This window comes from Acomys minous, assembly GCF_964271855.1.
Source record: "Acomys minous genome assembly, chromosome: 3".
In the NCBI taxonomy this organism is placed as follows: domain Eukaryota; kingdom Metazoa; phylum Chordata; class Mammalia; order Rodentia; family Muridae; genus Acomys; species Acomys minous.
Window position 1 is genome coordinate 92,793,946 of NC_140485.1, and position 14,508 is coordinate 92,808,453.

At 42.4% G+C, this 14,508-nt stretch overlaps 1 protein-coding gene across 5 annotated transcripts in view; it reads right to left on the bottom strand.

Moving 5' to 3' along the window:
* Window positions 1-14,508, bottom strand: part of ATG5 (autophagy related 5) — a 93,282-nt gene that overhangs the window by 57,864 nt on the left and 20,910 nt on the right. For 4 of the 5 annotated variants that reach the window (XM_084777110.1, XM_084777107.1, XM_084777108.1 and 1 more), the window contains 2 exons: window positions 11,822-11,900; window positions 3,421-3,583 (listed from right to left, as the gene is read on the bottom strand). In XM_084777110.1, coding sequence (XP_084633236.1) covers window positions 3,421-3,583; window positions 11,822-11,900 — 242 coding nt within the window. The remainder of the gene's footprint in view (window positions 1-3,420; window positions 3,584-11,821; window positions 11,901-14,508) is intronic. The other variant, XM_084777111.1, reaches the window with a different exon arrangement.

Sequence of the window (14,508 nt, forward strand, 5' to 3'; positions counted from 1 at the left end):
CTTTACTCCACAATTTCCTGTGTGTGTGTGTGTGTCCCCGTCCCCGTCCGTGTGTGGCCATGAACCCGTGATCCTCCCTTTTCCACCCTCAAATTCTGGGATTGCTTGAAGCCAATTTTTCTTAGACCTCTTCTCTCTGTATGAGGCCCAGCTCCTTTGTTCGTGACAAGGACAGGAGCTGGCCTCCACCTCCTAAGTGTTATGCTTACCACCAGCACGTGCTACCACAAGTGAACATGCAGTGTACTTTTTTAAGGTTATGAATCATTTTAATTATTTGGTAACAAATTTTGAGAGGGAAGGGTTGAGGGGGAGGTTTTGAAAAATTCCACATGTACAAATATGAACTATGGAACAACTCCATGTCACGCAGATCAAATGTAAATCTAACAGAAGAATGAGAAATGTGATTATATAAACACCATGAAAGTCATAACACTGAACTTTGCATAAAGTTTATAAATATCAAATAGCTGCACTCTGACTGGGCAATACTACAGTGTCACTAAGAAAGAACTTACACCAGACTTTCTTCTTGGCCAATGGCAAACACAAAGACACAAGACATGAGACTATCCTAACTACCCTTGCACACTGGAAAAGTGCCATGTGGCTCAAAACAGGGAGCTGCGGCACGGCGCCGGCCCCTATAAGCAGGAGGGCTGGGAGCTGGAGGCTGACCTGGGCCATACATGAGATTCCATCTCGGATGAGGGTGGGCATGATGGCATTGTTCCATCACTTGTATAACTTTCTCATCAAAATATCAGAAAATTTGATTTGTTGTTATTTTATACATACCAAAGTTTTTAAAAAACTGATTTGAAGTAATTTAAAATACAAAATGCAAACTTTTTGGAGAGTGAAGGAAGGATAAACAGAGAGGGGGTGAGGGAACAAAAAAAATTTGGTTCCATGGTACGACGCTTGCTATTTAAGAACGAGGACCTGCATTCTGATCCCAGCACCCACATAAAAACCAGGAGTGGTAACGTGTGCCTGTTACCCCACAGCTAAGGACACACAACAGGCAGATCCCAGTGCTTGCTGCGCAGCCAGTGTGGCAGACCCGGGGAGCTCTAAACTGGGAGGCCCTATCTGAGCAAGCGAGGTGAAAGCAATAGAGAAAGACACCCAAACCCAACCTCTGACCTCTGCACAAGCACGCACAAGTCAATTGCCCCCTCCCACATACATACCTGACATGAACACCCCACATGCATACCCACATGAACATCCCACACATACAGTTTAATTTCTTAGTTAATTAAAACATAACTATGAAAAACTATCTTTGCTATCTCGATCTGAACCAAAATATTTGTTCTAATCAGGTTAAACATTGCTTTACTATGAACACCAATGTAACAGCATGGTCTAATGCTGTTTATTTGATTGTTAATTACTTTGTTTCCCAAGGTCTGCTTGCTGTCTCTTACGAGCAGACTATCACGTACCCTGATTGGCTGAAGAAACGCCTACACACCTGGGCAGGACAGAAATGAGGTGGGCGTGGCCAAAGTTCGTGGACTTTGAGGGAGAAGGATCATGGGAGAAATGGGGAGACAGGTGAAAGAAAAAGAAGGCAAGCCACCATGACACAGTTAAAGAACCACGTGGCCGGGAGGAGAGAACGCTAAGAATGTGTGCAGAGCAGCAGCCCGTCTGAAGAGCAAGGGGACTGGATGGGAAGGGTCCAAATAGTAATGATTAAGGCAAACGGCATGGGATCCGAGGCTGAGCGGTAACAAGGTGGATAGGGGGTTAGGATCTGTCCAGCCCCAGGTAAAATGAGGCTTATCTAAACACAACAGGTGCCTGGGCCTTTTGTTTGATATGCCAGTGGTTTAGTAATAACTGCCATAATAATTAAAGACTTTTAATAATAAAAATTAATAGCCTATGTATTTTCGGCAACACACCAGTCTTACTTAACTGGGACCTTGTCTGTTATCCCCATGTATGCTGATGAGTTCATCTGCACAAGGTTCCTCCTGCTGCCATGTCAACAGTCCCCACTGTCTTCTGTTCAGAGCAACATCACGGCTGCACTTTCCGTTTCTGGGCCACTCCCTTTTTATCCCCGTCCATAAATGTTACGGGGACTCAAGCAACTAAAGCAAACAAGGAAGCTACAGCAGCACTGCCCTCCTGTTTATGTTGTGAATGACAAAAGCATGGCATTCATCAATAGACACTAGGATGTGATGTGGTGGATCACCCATATGAGCACATCTGACATTACACAATGATGGCCATACTAAAATGCTAACAATGGAGGCTGGAGAGATGGTTTAGTGGTTAAAAGATCTTCCAAAGGACCCAAGTTCATCCCCCAGCACTCAGTGCCCAGCAGCTCACAATGGCTGGTAACTTCAGTTCCAGGGATCTGACACCCTCCTTTGGCCTCTACAAGCATGCACACATACGGCGTGTGCATGCATGCACATATATGGCATGTATACACATACATATACACATACATAAAACTTGAGCAGTGAAATTGCATTTTATACAATTATGGTTAATATGCCATAGCTAAAATTTGAACAATATAATTAAGGAACTGGTATTATATGACTTTTAAATTGAATTTTATATAATTATTTATGGTTAATGTTACAGTAGCTAATATTGAATAATAGAATTAAGAAACTGGTATTATTTAACCATGCATACTGGAACCAGGTAAAGTCAGGACTCTAAAACCAACTCTCTGTAAGCATTAGAGGGCAGTCAACATAAACAAGAGGAATGCAGACTGACTCATTCTTCAGGAGCATTTTCTCTCTCTTCCTGCCTCATCGGCTCTGACTTTCTTCCATCTCCCTCCCCTCCCTTTTCTTTTCTGCCCCCCACTCCTGCCCCATGTACCACAGGCTGGCTTTGACGCTGCTGTGTAGCTGATGGCCCCCAACTTCTGATCCCCTTGCCTCTACCTCCCACGCGTCCATACCGCCATGCTGGCTTATGCAATGCTGAGGATGAAGCCATGGGGAGGTACTTTAACAACCAAGCCTTGGAGCACTCTAAATCACAGCAAGGCAGAGCCCAAGCACAAAGCAAGTGTGCTCCTGTGAGGATGAGGAGGCTCATGCTGCATCCTGGCTTGGGCAGAGACCCTTCAGGATGCATTCAGTTTCCAACTGGGATCCAAAAGAACCAAGCCTAGGACACACACTTCCTTCACAAGCTGAACAAAAAGGCTTCTATACCACATCATGCGCTAAGTGATCAGCCTCGGGGAGACTCCGGGCCCACAGCAGCACTGGCAGGCTGGAGTGAGCGAGGACTAACAGTAGGTACTCTGCACGGCCAGGCCTGGGGGCCAGAGCTGATTTACAGCGCTAACGCAGGACTGCTCACAGGGCTATGGCTTGTCCATGTTACTAGACTTAGACCTTAGCGCTGTGTCCTTACCATTCTGCAGTCCCATCCAGAGCTGCTTGTGGTCTTTCTTCTGCATTTCGTTGATCACTTGACTTTTATGCTTTAAAGCATCAGCTTCTTTCATACACGACATAAAGTGAGCTTCAACCACATCCTTGGATGGACAGTGTAAAAGGTCCTTTTCTGGAAAACTCTATCAAAGGGAAACACACACAAAACAAGTCCACCAGTGTTCCCAGCACACCATATTTTCACAACAACTACAAATACTGTTTAAGTGAACTTAATAAGCATCACCTATTTGATGTAATCTGTACTGTTCCTGAATCCTCATCTGTGAGTTAGCTTTTGCAGGTGCCTAAGCATATCACACGTATGAGACCAATAGCTGACACCAACAATCACAAATGTGTGGCCTTTGGAGCCAGAGAGGTATCTGCAAGAGGCACTGTAATCCCCCATACCTACCTTGAGAAGAAGGCCCAACTTGAACTAGAAGGCTTCGAAATCCTAGGTGAGAGGAACTCAGGGAAAACACAAGAGGGCAGTAGAGGAAACCAGAGCTGAGCTGCTTATGCAGCCAAGGCAGCTGAGCAAAGCACTGCAGAGGGTGTAGACGCCTCTCCACAGCCCCCTCCCACATGAGTGCTTCTCTTCCAAAGCTATACAAGTAAGAGTAAAAAGGGGTTTTTTTCCCCCCTCAAAAATCACAGTGAAATTACAAACAGATCCTTGATTCATTACGTTTCAGTCTTTCCTAACGTGCATTAGCCATTGTGTACATACGTTTATCTTTCTGATCCAAACACATTCTCACAGATAAAGAGTGTGATGCCATACTCTCTCATTTATCTCCCAACTTAGAAGCATGACAAGCTAAACCTCATTTCACTTTTACAGGACCTGAAAGATTCCCTTTAGAAATCAGCTCACTTGAGATTTGGGGGTGCCTTTTTATCACTTTGAACACACACACTCCCCACAACATTCTATAGATCAAACCCAGGACTTTCTGTGTTTTACTTCTGAGCTAAATTCTCAGACCTTCCCTCTAGAGATTATAACTGTGTTATTTAATTAGAAAACTCATCAACTGTCTACAATGTATACTAGATAGAGCTAGAAGTAACTTTACAGCATTAAATCAAAGCACTCCTTATGAGTAAATGAAAAAATTCAATCTATTAGCAACGCCACAAAACTGAGTATACTTTGTTAAAACAATTAAGCAACACCAAAATAAAAATTTCATGTCACACATAAAGAATCAAGTATCTCATTAAGCACAAGCTCTCACTGTTTTATTACAGTCACCTCTAGTAGTAGATTCAGCTCTTAGAATGAAAAATATAGTCATATTTTTAAGTTTACTTTAATAAAAATCCTTTTTAAAAGTTTTCCAAGATTACTGCACACATACAAAGGGTTAGGAGGGGAGGGCATTTTTCCCCAAATATTTCTTCTAACAAGTAAAGAAAAGAATATATTGGGAAAAGCAATTTGATGACAGTTATAATCCCAGATTCAGGGGGTGGAGGCAAGAGGGACACAAATTCGAGGCCAGCATGGGTTATGAAAACTTTTAACCCACCTCCTTCTAGCAGAAGTTAAATGTCAGACATGGCACATGCCTATAATTTCAGCATTTGAGGACCATGAATTCAAAGTCACCCTTGGCTGTACAGTTGGGGGGCCAGGCAAAACTACAAAACCATGTCTCAAAATACAGAAGAGAAAAAGGCAAATGAACCAATGCTAAAATAAGTGTACAAGACACCAAATAATGTTAACATGTCCCCATTTTCTTAGGACTTTAATTCTGCAAGATGTAATGTACAAGCTTAGCTATAACCAATCATCACTCCTTGCTACCATCTATAGGATATTTATTTCTCATCATGTTTCCTGGGTCCTATTTGTTCCATCTTCAGACTCTCCCACAAGAGTAGCTTTGCCCATTTTCCTCTCTAAGTCCCGTTTCACATACATTCTTCCCACTGAAAACATCTATCCAAGGCCAAACAAACCTCAAACTCAACTTTTTGGCTACAGCTCTCGATCTATCACCACACAGTCACGTACGCCGGCCTTTCCATTCCCGTCACTTCACTGTGTCAGTCAGCCCTGCTGGTCACAGAAGCACCGTCCGCTGGCTGTCTTCAGCTCACCAAGAGTCTAACTCTTGGGCCTATTCTCCAGCCATGCTCAAGTTTCTGCTATCAACACCTCCCATTTTCCTCCCATCTATTCTCTGCCTCGTTTGCCTTTTCCAAAGCTATTCTTAAATATTTGGTGTGATTTTTGTTTAAGGTATGTAAACTACGACCTTTTCTTTTTCACTCCATACCCTCATCTTGAATGAGACTACCTTCTTCCATATTACATACAAAGTAAAGATCATCAATATTGTTTCCTGTCAGAATCCTTCTCAGGACCTTCAGACCCACACAAATCTAGTTCATGACCCAGAGGTACGATAAACTAATGCCACCTCCACCGCCTCCTCCTCCTTCCCTTAGCAAACAGTCTGCTGCTTTACACCCTAAGTAGATCTGGAATTTCCCAGCTTTCAACACTCCAGGCTACGACCTACTCAGTTCTGGAAACCCTCACAACAGCACCCAGGCAGTCAGTCTGCTGCTGTGATAAAACACTATGACCAAAGGCAACTTGCAAATGAGGAGGATCTGTCGGGCTCACACCTCCGGGTCACAGTCCATCAATGAGGGAAGTCAGGGCAGGGACTCAAACAAGAACTTGAAGCTGATGCCATGGAGGAGTGTTGCTTGTGAGCTCTAACCGGGAGGCATCTCCTGAGCCAGCTTTCTACTACAGTGCCACCCACAGGGGGGCTGGACCCTCATGTGTCAGCCATCAATCAAGGTAATCCCCAACATACTGTGCACAGGCCACTCTGACCTGAGCAGTCCTTCAGCTGAGACTCCCTCTCTGGTAACTCTAGGCTGTGTCAAACCAACAAACAAGGACACATGCCTGCAATTTCACACACTTAAAACTGAGAGTCACAATGACCTTCCAAAAAGTAAGACCTAGCCTTCTCCCTCTACCTAAGCCATCACCATTGTGAATTACTTCAGGGTCTGCTAAACTGCCCACCTGAACCTCCCACCTGTAGTGGATGTAAACATGTTGTTTAATCTCAAGTGTGGGATGTGAGACAGACTTGTGTGAGTGTGTATGGTCTTTGTTCGCTGGAAACAGACTTACGAGAGAACATGTGGTGTTTGTCCACTAGAACAGGAACCGCCTCTGGCGAGGGCATGGTCTTTGCCAACTGATATACACCCTAGTATGGCCTCTGAGAGGAGATCTCTATATGAGCCTAAAACAAAAGGCCTGGCTTTTTGGGTTTGGCATTGCTTCCCATCGTTTGGCTGTTCATCGCTCTGCTTCTAGACGCTCCTAGAGAGAAACATTCCAGAGAACGCTCAAGGCTCTGGATTCCAGCTGCTGCTCCAGATTCCGGATGCTGTGGTTGCAGTCACCTTTGCTGAATTGCTAGTTTGCTGCTTAACAGGTCTGCTGAAATCCTGACTATGAAGAGCAGAATCTCTCCAAAGAACTGAGTCTAAAATGGTCTACTGCCCCTGTTACCATTAACCTCTTTTCTCTCCCATTTGGAGCAGGTGGGTTGGAAGGGAGGTATAAGCATTAAAGAACCTATAAGATAGGTTTGGAAAAGCTCAAAGCCTGCACCCACCCTATTCCCTGCACACACACAGACATCTGAGTAGCTCCCATCTTCAACATCTCTCAGTTCTTCCAGCAACACTCTCATTTCTGTCTGCACAGCACACCATCTAAGACACTTTCCCTTTCACCCACCAAGTCCCTACGCTGGATTCTGGAGTTTTAGCTACTATACAGTATTATTAATTGTGGCCAGCACTTTAGTGCTTGCTGACATATCCACAGCCAACAGTACCCTGAAAGTCTACAAAGCAGAGGTAATGGCCTCACTTCTCAGTATATCTTTCTTAAATAAAGCAAATTACTGAGATGTGACTCATATACAATAAAATGTAGGAAGTTTTACTTAGATGATTTTTTTACTTTGAATAATTATCAACCGAACAAGATAGAACATTATTACAAACAATCATATACTCTCATTCTTCACCAACAGTTAATACCACAACCATCATTACCACCCTCATACTCCACCAAAGTTAACCATAAGCTACTCAGTGTCCTGAGCAGCAGGCTCCCTCCTTCCAACCCCCACCAATCACTGATTTGATCTGCTACACCAGTTTTGCCTATAATAAAATCATCATGTATGAAACAGTGTGCCACTGACTTAGCTTATTCTTGAAGTTTACTCCTTTCTGTTATTGAGTTGTACCTGAATGAATATGTCATAATGTGTTTAATACTGAAAGCCTGTTGCTGGCACAATTATTTCCAACTGTTACCTAGTTAATAAAGCCACTGTGAACAGTAATATGCAAGGGTCCTAGTAGACATCTTTCTGTCTTTCTAAATACACAGCTACAAACAGCAATGTTGGCGACAGATCTAGGTGTATGTTTAGTGCCATTTTAAAACTGCTCATCTATTTTCTTGAAGTGACAGAACAATTTTAAACTCTCAGCAGCAACAATTCACAGTTCTGGGTACTCAATGTCAAACTTATTCTCAGTCTTTTTCACTTTAGTCATTCTAGTAAACGTAAAGTAATCTCTCTCTCTGGTTTTCACTTACATCTCCCTGATGACTAAAGATGGTAGGCACCTTTTCATGTATTTATTGGTAATTCATAGGTTCTGCAAACTTTCTGTTCAAATCTTTTGCATTTGTTCCAAAGCAACTGACACATGAGGTAAGAGGCTGAGCATAATGAGAACTCTGTGTGTACTTATGCAAATACTGTCCACGAGCAACAGCAGGTGCACGCTGCCTTCTGTACCCAGCTGAACAGATCTGCTTAGGAGCGCAGGAAGGCTGAAGCCTCCATGTTTAGACACGTTTCACATTAGCCACCACACTCACGGACACCAGCCATTCCAACTCCTGATTCCAAACACCCGTCCCACAGCTTCACAGGGACACGCTCAGGTCATCTATCTCCAGAGGCAACCTTCAGTCTTTTCAGTTTCAAACGCCATCCTTATTGCAGTATTTACATACCTCTTAGCCGCTTGCCCATGTAAACTATGCTGTGGGAAGGTTTTGGATTTGTCCCTAAAAGTCCTGTGGTTTTTAATTGTACAATTTTAAAAAGCAGTGGTTTTGGTTTGGGTTTACTTTAAGGAAAACATGTTGGATGGCAGCAGCACTGCTTATATGAACGGCGGAGTCGGGTTTCCTTGTCTTCTTCCTCACTCAAATCCGTCACGTACGGGTCTAGAGAGACGGCTCAGTGTTTGAAAGCACTTGCTATTCTTGCAGAGGTACCACACCGGTTCCCAGCACTCAAACAGTAGCTCATAACTATGTGTAAGTCCAGTTCCGAACAATTATCACACCTCTTCTGGCGTCTTCAGGTAACAAGCATACACAGTCATTCAGGTAAAATATTCATACACATAAAATAAATCTAAAAAACATTTTAAAACATTATTTAGGAAGATTTTTTGCTATGGCCTTAGTTAAACTGAATAAATTATCTTTTTACTCCTAAGCTTGCTAAGGGTTTTCAAGGCAATGGTTATTGAACTCTATCTGTATTTCTTCCTTTGTCTACTGATTTTGTTGTGTGGCTTTTCTCCTTTATTTTGCCAATGTAATGAATGGCACTCATTGATGACTAAGTGTTGAATCAATCTTGTACTCATAAGATAAACTCAGCGATATCTTCATTCTTCTTTTCTAGGTACTGCTGGGTTCAATTTGCTCTTTTGGGGGGGGGTGTTATATGCACGTTCATAAAAGATACTGATTTACAATTTAATTTCAATTTCTTAAATAGTATTAGGATCAGTTATTCAGCCTCTAAAACAGGCTGGGAATGTCTTCAGTGTTTTGAGTGTCTTTGTGTCCTTCAATCATGTATCCCAAACTCCTAGAACAGTACTGGGCTAGCACACAGCAGAATCTCAGTCTTTACTGAATTAATACTTATATTTTAACACACACGCACACACAATTAAACAACCTAGGTGACAGCATTAAAGCCTTTCTTTCAGATGGTGAAAAGCCCATGGGAGCCTGCAGATGGGGACAGAGGGAAGAAAGACAGAGACCCCTATATCAGGCACTGCAAAGATATGTAGAGATGGTGCAGTGACTGTGAGGCTGACAAGAAACCACCGAGGTGCCTATGGAGCCAATGTAAAACTTAGAAAAACATTGGGTGGAAAGGAAACAACCAACCACCACCACCAACATCAACAACAACAAAACCCTATGATGGCTGTAAAAGCTGGTGCCATGTGTGCCAAACTGTTACATCATGCTGAGCAGCCCAGATCAGTTTGGTGAGACTGAAATCAACTTGTAGGCTGGAGGGATGGCTCAGCTCTGTTGGAGGACCAGCTCAATGCCAGCACCCACACCAGACAGCTCACAGACTACTAAAACTCTAGTTCCAGGGGCCCACACTCCCTTCTGACCTGTACCTCCACATACACATGTATACATACGTACACACACACACACACACACACACACACACACACACTCAAAAATTAAAAAGAAACACACAATGGGTCCACTTTAGTGAGACCCATCACAGGTGCTCTAAGTGAGGCCTGTTGTATAAGGTGGCTACACTAACAACTGCACTGACAGTGTGCACTGGAATGGTGGTAGCTACATACTTTCCAGATCACTAAATAAAATATAGTAAGCTTATATTTTAATCCAACTTCTAGAATCAATTTTTATTTCTAAAACAAACAGGAAAGGCTTGTTAGGCAATACTGATCCTCTGTGTCTGTTTAAAGTAGTTTTATTTTCACGCCACTGTAAGCTGCGGTTGTTATGTACACACAGCCCAGTCCACACACACCAGGGCAACAGAAACCTATGCACATCAGCTCGTGGCTCCACCTGTGCAGCTGCGGGATAATTAAAATCTACAGTAGCACAACACTTCACAAAGCACAATAACATGAAGAGGGACATACGACATGGTCAACAAACTAAAGCGTGACAAAAGAGCACCCTAGGAAGGGTGGGAGAGTGGCCTTGACGAGCTGGCTGACAAGCACACAGTGACTTCCTCAAGCTCTTTCTGCCTCCCCATTGCACACTGCTACCTGAGAGCCCCTTACTAGTGATACTCCAGACATACTTCAGAGTCCTAGGATGTCGCTCTTGAACTGGAAAGTAGGAGGGGTAGAGCACAAGCAAAGAGGGAGGAAATGAGTAGTTGTTTTTCATTTTACTACTTCTTAAGATGGGCTTCGTTATGTAGTCCAGGTTAGACTCAAACTTTTTTTTTTTTAAAGATGTATTTATTTATTACATAATATTTTGCCTGCGTGTACTCCTGTCCCCCAGAAGAGGGCACCAGATCTCATTGTAGATGGTTGTGAGCCACCATGTGGTTGCTGGGAATTGAACTCAGGACGTCTGGAAAAACAGACAGTGCTCTTAACCTCTGAGCCATCTCTCCAGCCCGCTAGACTCAAACTCTTTATGCAGCTCAAGCCCTAGGTGAGCTTGAGCTCAGAGCCTCTCTGTTTCTGCCTCCTGGGCACCAAGATCACCTAGTGGCATTGTGATCACCTGTGACAAGTGCTTTACGATTTATTAAGACAAAATTATGCAGCACTAAATTTACCTGGTTTCAAAACTACAGGTATTTTATCTCAAAACAAAGGCTCATAAAATCTTTGGACTTCTATCAAAGCAGTTACAGAATGTCTCAACAGTACCAGCTGTTCGAATCTCTATTCTCACGCCTACATCTACCCTTGGGAATTTTATTATTTTCTAAACAGAAATATATATTATTTATATATAATTTATATATTATATATAATTTATATATTATTTATATATATTATATAACATATATAATATAAAAATATATTATATGTAGGTTATATATAATAACCTGTTATAACCTAAAACATGGATCACTCACCTCTAAAAAAGACAAGATGTTTATACATTAAATGTTTTTGTCAACAATTTGTAAATACTGGAGAGGATCTTAGGACAGAAAGAGCAGCAATAGGAAGTTAGAAGTGAACAGCTGTCCTAGCAAGCAGTGCGGGCCGGGGCGGAAGCACATGCTGCACTCCCAGCACTCCTGAGGCTAAGCAGGACAATCACTTTGACTTTGAGGCTAACCAAGACCATATAGTACGTTCCTGGCCAGCATGGGCTATGGAGTGAGACCAGGTCTTAAAAACAAGCAAACCAAAAAAGGAGAAACAGTAAATAATTTCTTTGAAAAAAGTTCTGCTCTATTAAGAGGCACAAATAAAAGAAAAAGGAGTTGCTATTTAAACAATACCTTGAAATGTACTGTGATGTTCCATGGAAGAGCTGAACTTGATGCAAGAAGATCAAATAGTAAACCAATTGGATAGTGCCTAAAAATGAAAGGTACAGCTTAGAGGAAAAAATATGTCAGTTTGTAACTAAAGCCCCCTAACGAGTTTCCAGCACATCTGATTGCCCACGGCCATCGCCTTGCCATCACCTTACCAGTTAGGCCCAGAGCAGGGACCCCATGAGGCCACATGCCTGCAGTGACACAAACACTCCATCCAGGTGCAGGCTCGCTGCTTCTAAATGTTCATTCCCCAGGGGAGTTTCAATAGACCCAGGGGGATTCTTATGAGCTGTTGCAGTGTTAAATAATCATTCCACTATTTATAAGAGGAAACTATTCATTGGAAGTATTTACATCGTGTTTACTTTTGAGAGATGATTCCACTATGCAGCGCTGGCTGGTCTGCTGCTATCTTACCAGTCAGGCCTCAAACATATAACAATCAATCCACCTCTCCCCACTAAGTGCTGGGATTACAGATGTGCACAACCACATCTCCCTTTTACAACAACTGTTTTGTTTTGTCTTTGAGATGGTATCTCCTGTAGTTCAGGCTGGCTGGCCTTGAACCCCTGGTCCAACTGCCTTAAGAGCTGTGCTACTAAAGCCAGTTTCTGTTTTCTCTTTTCTTTTAAAATTAACTTTTATTTATTTATTTTTTAGCTGTGTGGATGTTTTATCTTTGAGTTTGTCTTTGGACTACATGCATGTAGTGTCCTCAGAGGCCAGACAAGAACATCAGATCCCCTGGGATTGAAAGTATAGACTGTTGTGGGCCACCATGGGGATGCTGGGACTCAAACCAAGGTCCTCAATAAGAACAACCAGTGATCTTAACCAGTAAACCATCTCTCTAACCCCTGCTTTTTATTTTCAAAATTTAGAAATCTGTAAGTATATAGACATTCACCTAAAGAGCATGCACACTCCCTGGTCTGTGATTACTTCTCTTAGCATTATGTATGTGTGTAAATATCCAGCCTTACAATTACGTCGGTACAGAGCCTTATTACAGATTCAGAACATCCATCACAACAGCACCAAAGCCGGCTAGGCATGGTTGAACAGTCCATAATCCCAGATTCAGGAAGTGGAGGCTGGATCCAGAATTCAATGGCTAATCTTAGCAATAAAGCAAGTTTGGCACCAGTTTGGGCTATATGAAACCCTGCAATCAATCAAAATCAATCGATGGATGGATGGATGGGTGGATGGATAAATAAACAGACTGGAGGAAGGCTCACACAAGCCTGCTACTTAATTCAACCTTGTGAGCCTAAATGAAGATGGAGAACAGACTCCAAAAGTTAACCTCTAGCCTCCATAAGGCTCCAAGGGCATGTGCACGTGCACACAAACACGCGCGCATACACACACAAATAAAACCAAAAAAGGACGATCCATACATTAGAGTACTACTGCCCCAGGTCATTTCACAGAAATAAATGCTTCTCACCCAGAAAAATCATCACACTGAAGAGTCACAGTTCTTTTTCTTTGAGTAAATTACAGGCAACTCCAACTGCAAACCCAAATAATTTAATGCACTTGACTAGTTACAAAGTCTTGAGTCTGATGTCCAGTACTACCCCTGCCTAGGAAAAGGCCCATTTTACAAAATAATTTTTAAAATTAGAAAAATTCAAAACCTTAAGAAAAGAATGGAAAAGCTAAATAAAGCCTACAAAAAAGCCTGGAGATAGAGAATAATCTACACAGTATTTACAAACTGTGAAGAGCACCCCACGTCCTAAAGAGAACTGTGTGTGCGCCTGCACTAAGCGTCCTGCTGGGATGTGCTCTCTCTCATTGTAATCTAAGTTTAAGATCAGCAGGATTTCCTTTGTTTTTCAATTTAGAAGTCAATTTTAACATTACTTGCACAGTCTATTCTGAAAATAGTTTACACCACTTTAAAAAAATCCCATTAGAGATACTTATCTTGCAGTTACCAAAACAAAGGACCTTTCTTATTTTTGTGCTCAAAAGTTGAAGACATAATTCAGTTTCTTTCTTCTCCCAACTCCTTTTCTACAATGAGAGGGAGTCAAACCCAGGGCCCTGTATAAGCTAGGCAAGTATCCTCCCATTTAGCAACCAACCTAGCCAGATTTTACCATTAGCATGGTATACTGTCAAAGTAGTCTTCAGAGAATCTAAAACTGTTTTCTTAATATATTTACAGTATGAAACTATCAAATATAAATGAAGAATAGTTAAGTTGTAGTAACAAGAAACATCACTCATTAAAATGCAGTGTTAGAGCACCCTCTACTGTCTACTCAAATCATTCCAAAAAGGCTTAGATTTTTCTTTTTTTCTTAAATAATTTTATTAATTTATTCATATTACACCTAAATTGTTATCCCATCCCTTGTATCTTCCCATTCCTCCCTCCCTCCCATTTTCCCCTTACTCCCTTCCCCTATGACTGTGACTGAGGGGGACCTCCTTCCCCTGTATATGCTCATAGGATATCAAGTCTCTTCTTGGTAGCCTGCTATCCTTCCTCTGAGTGCCGCCAGGCCTCTCCATCCAGGGGACATGGTCAAGTATGGGGCACCAGAGTTAGTGTGAAAGTCAGACCCCACTCTCCACTCAACTGTGGAGAATGTCCTGCCCATTGGCTAGATCTGGGTAGGGGT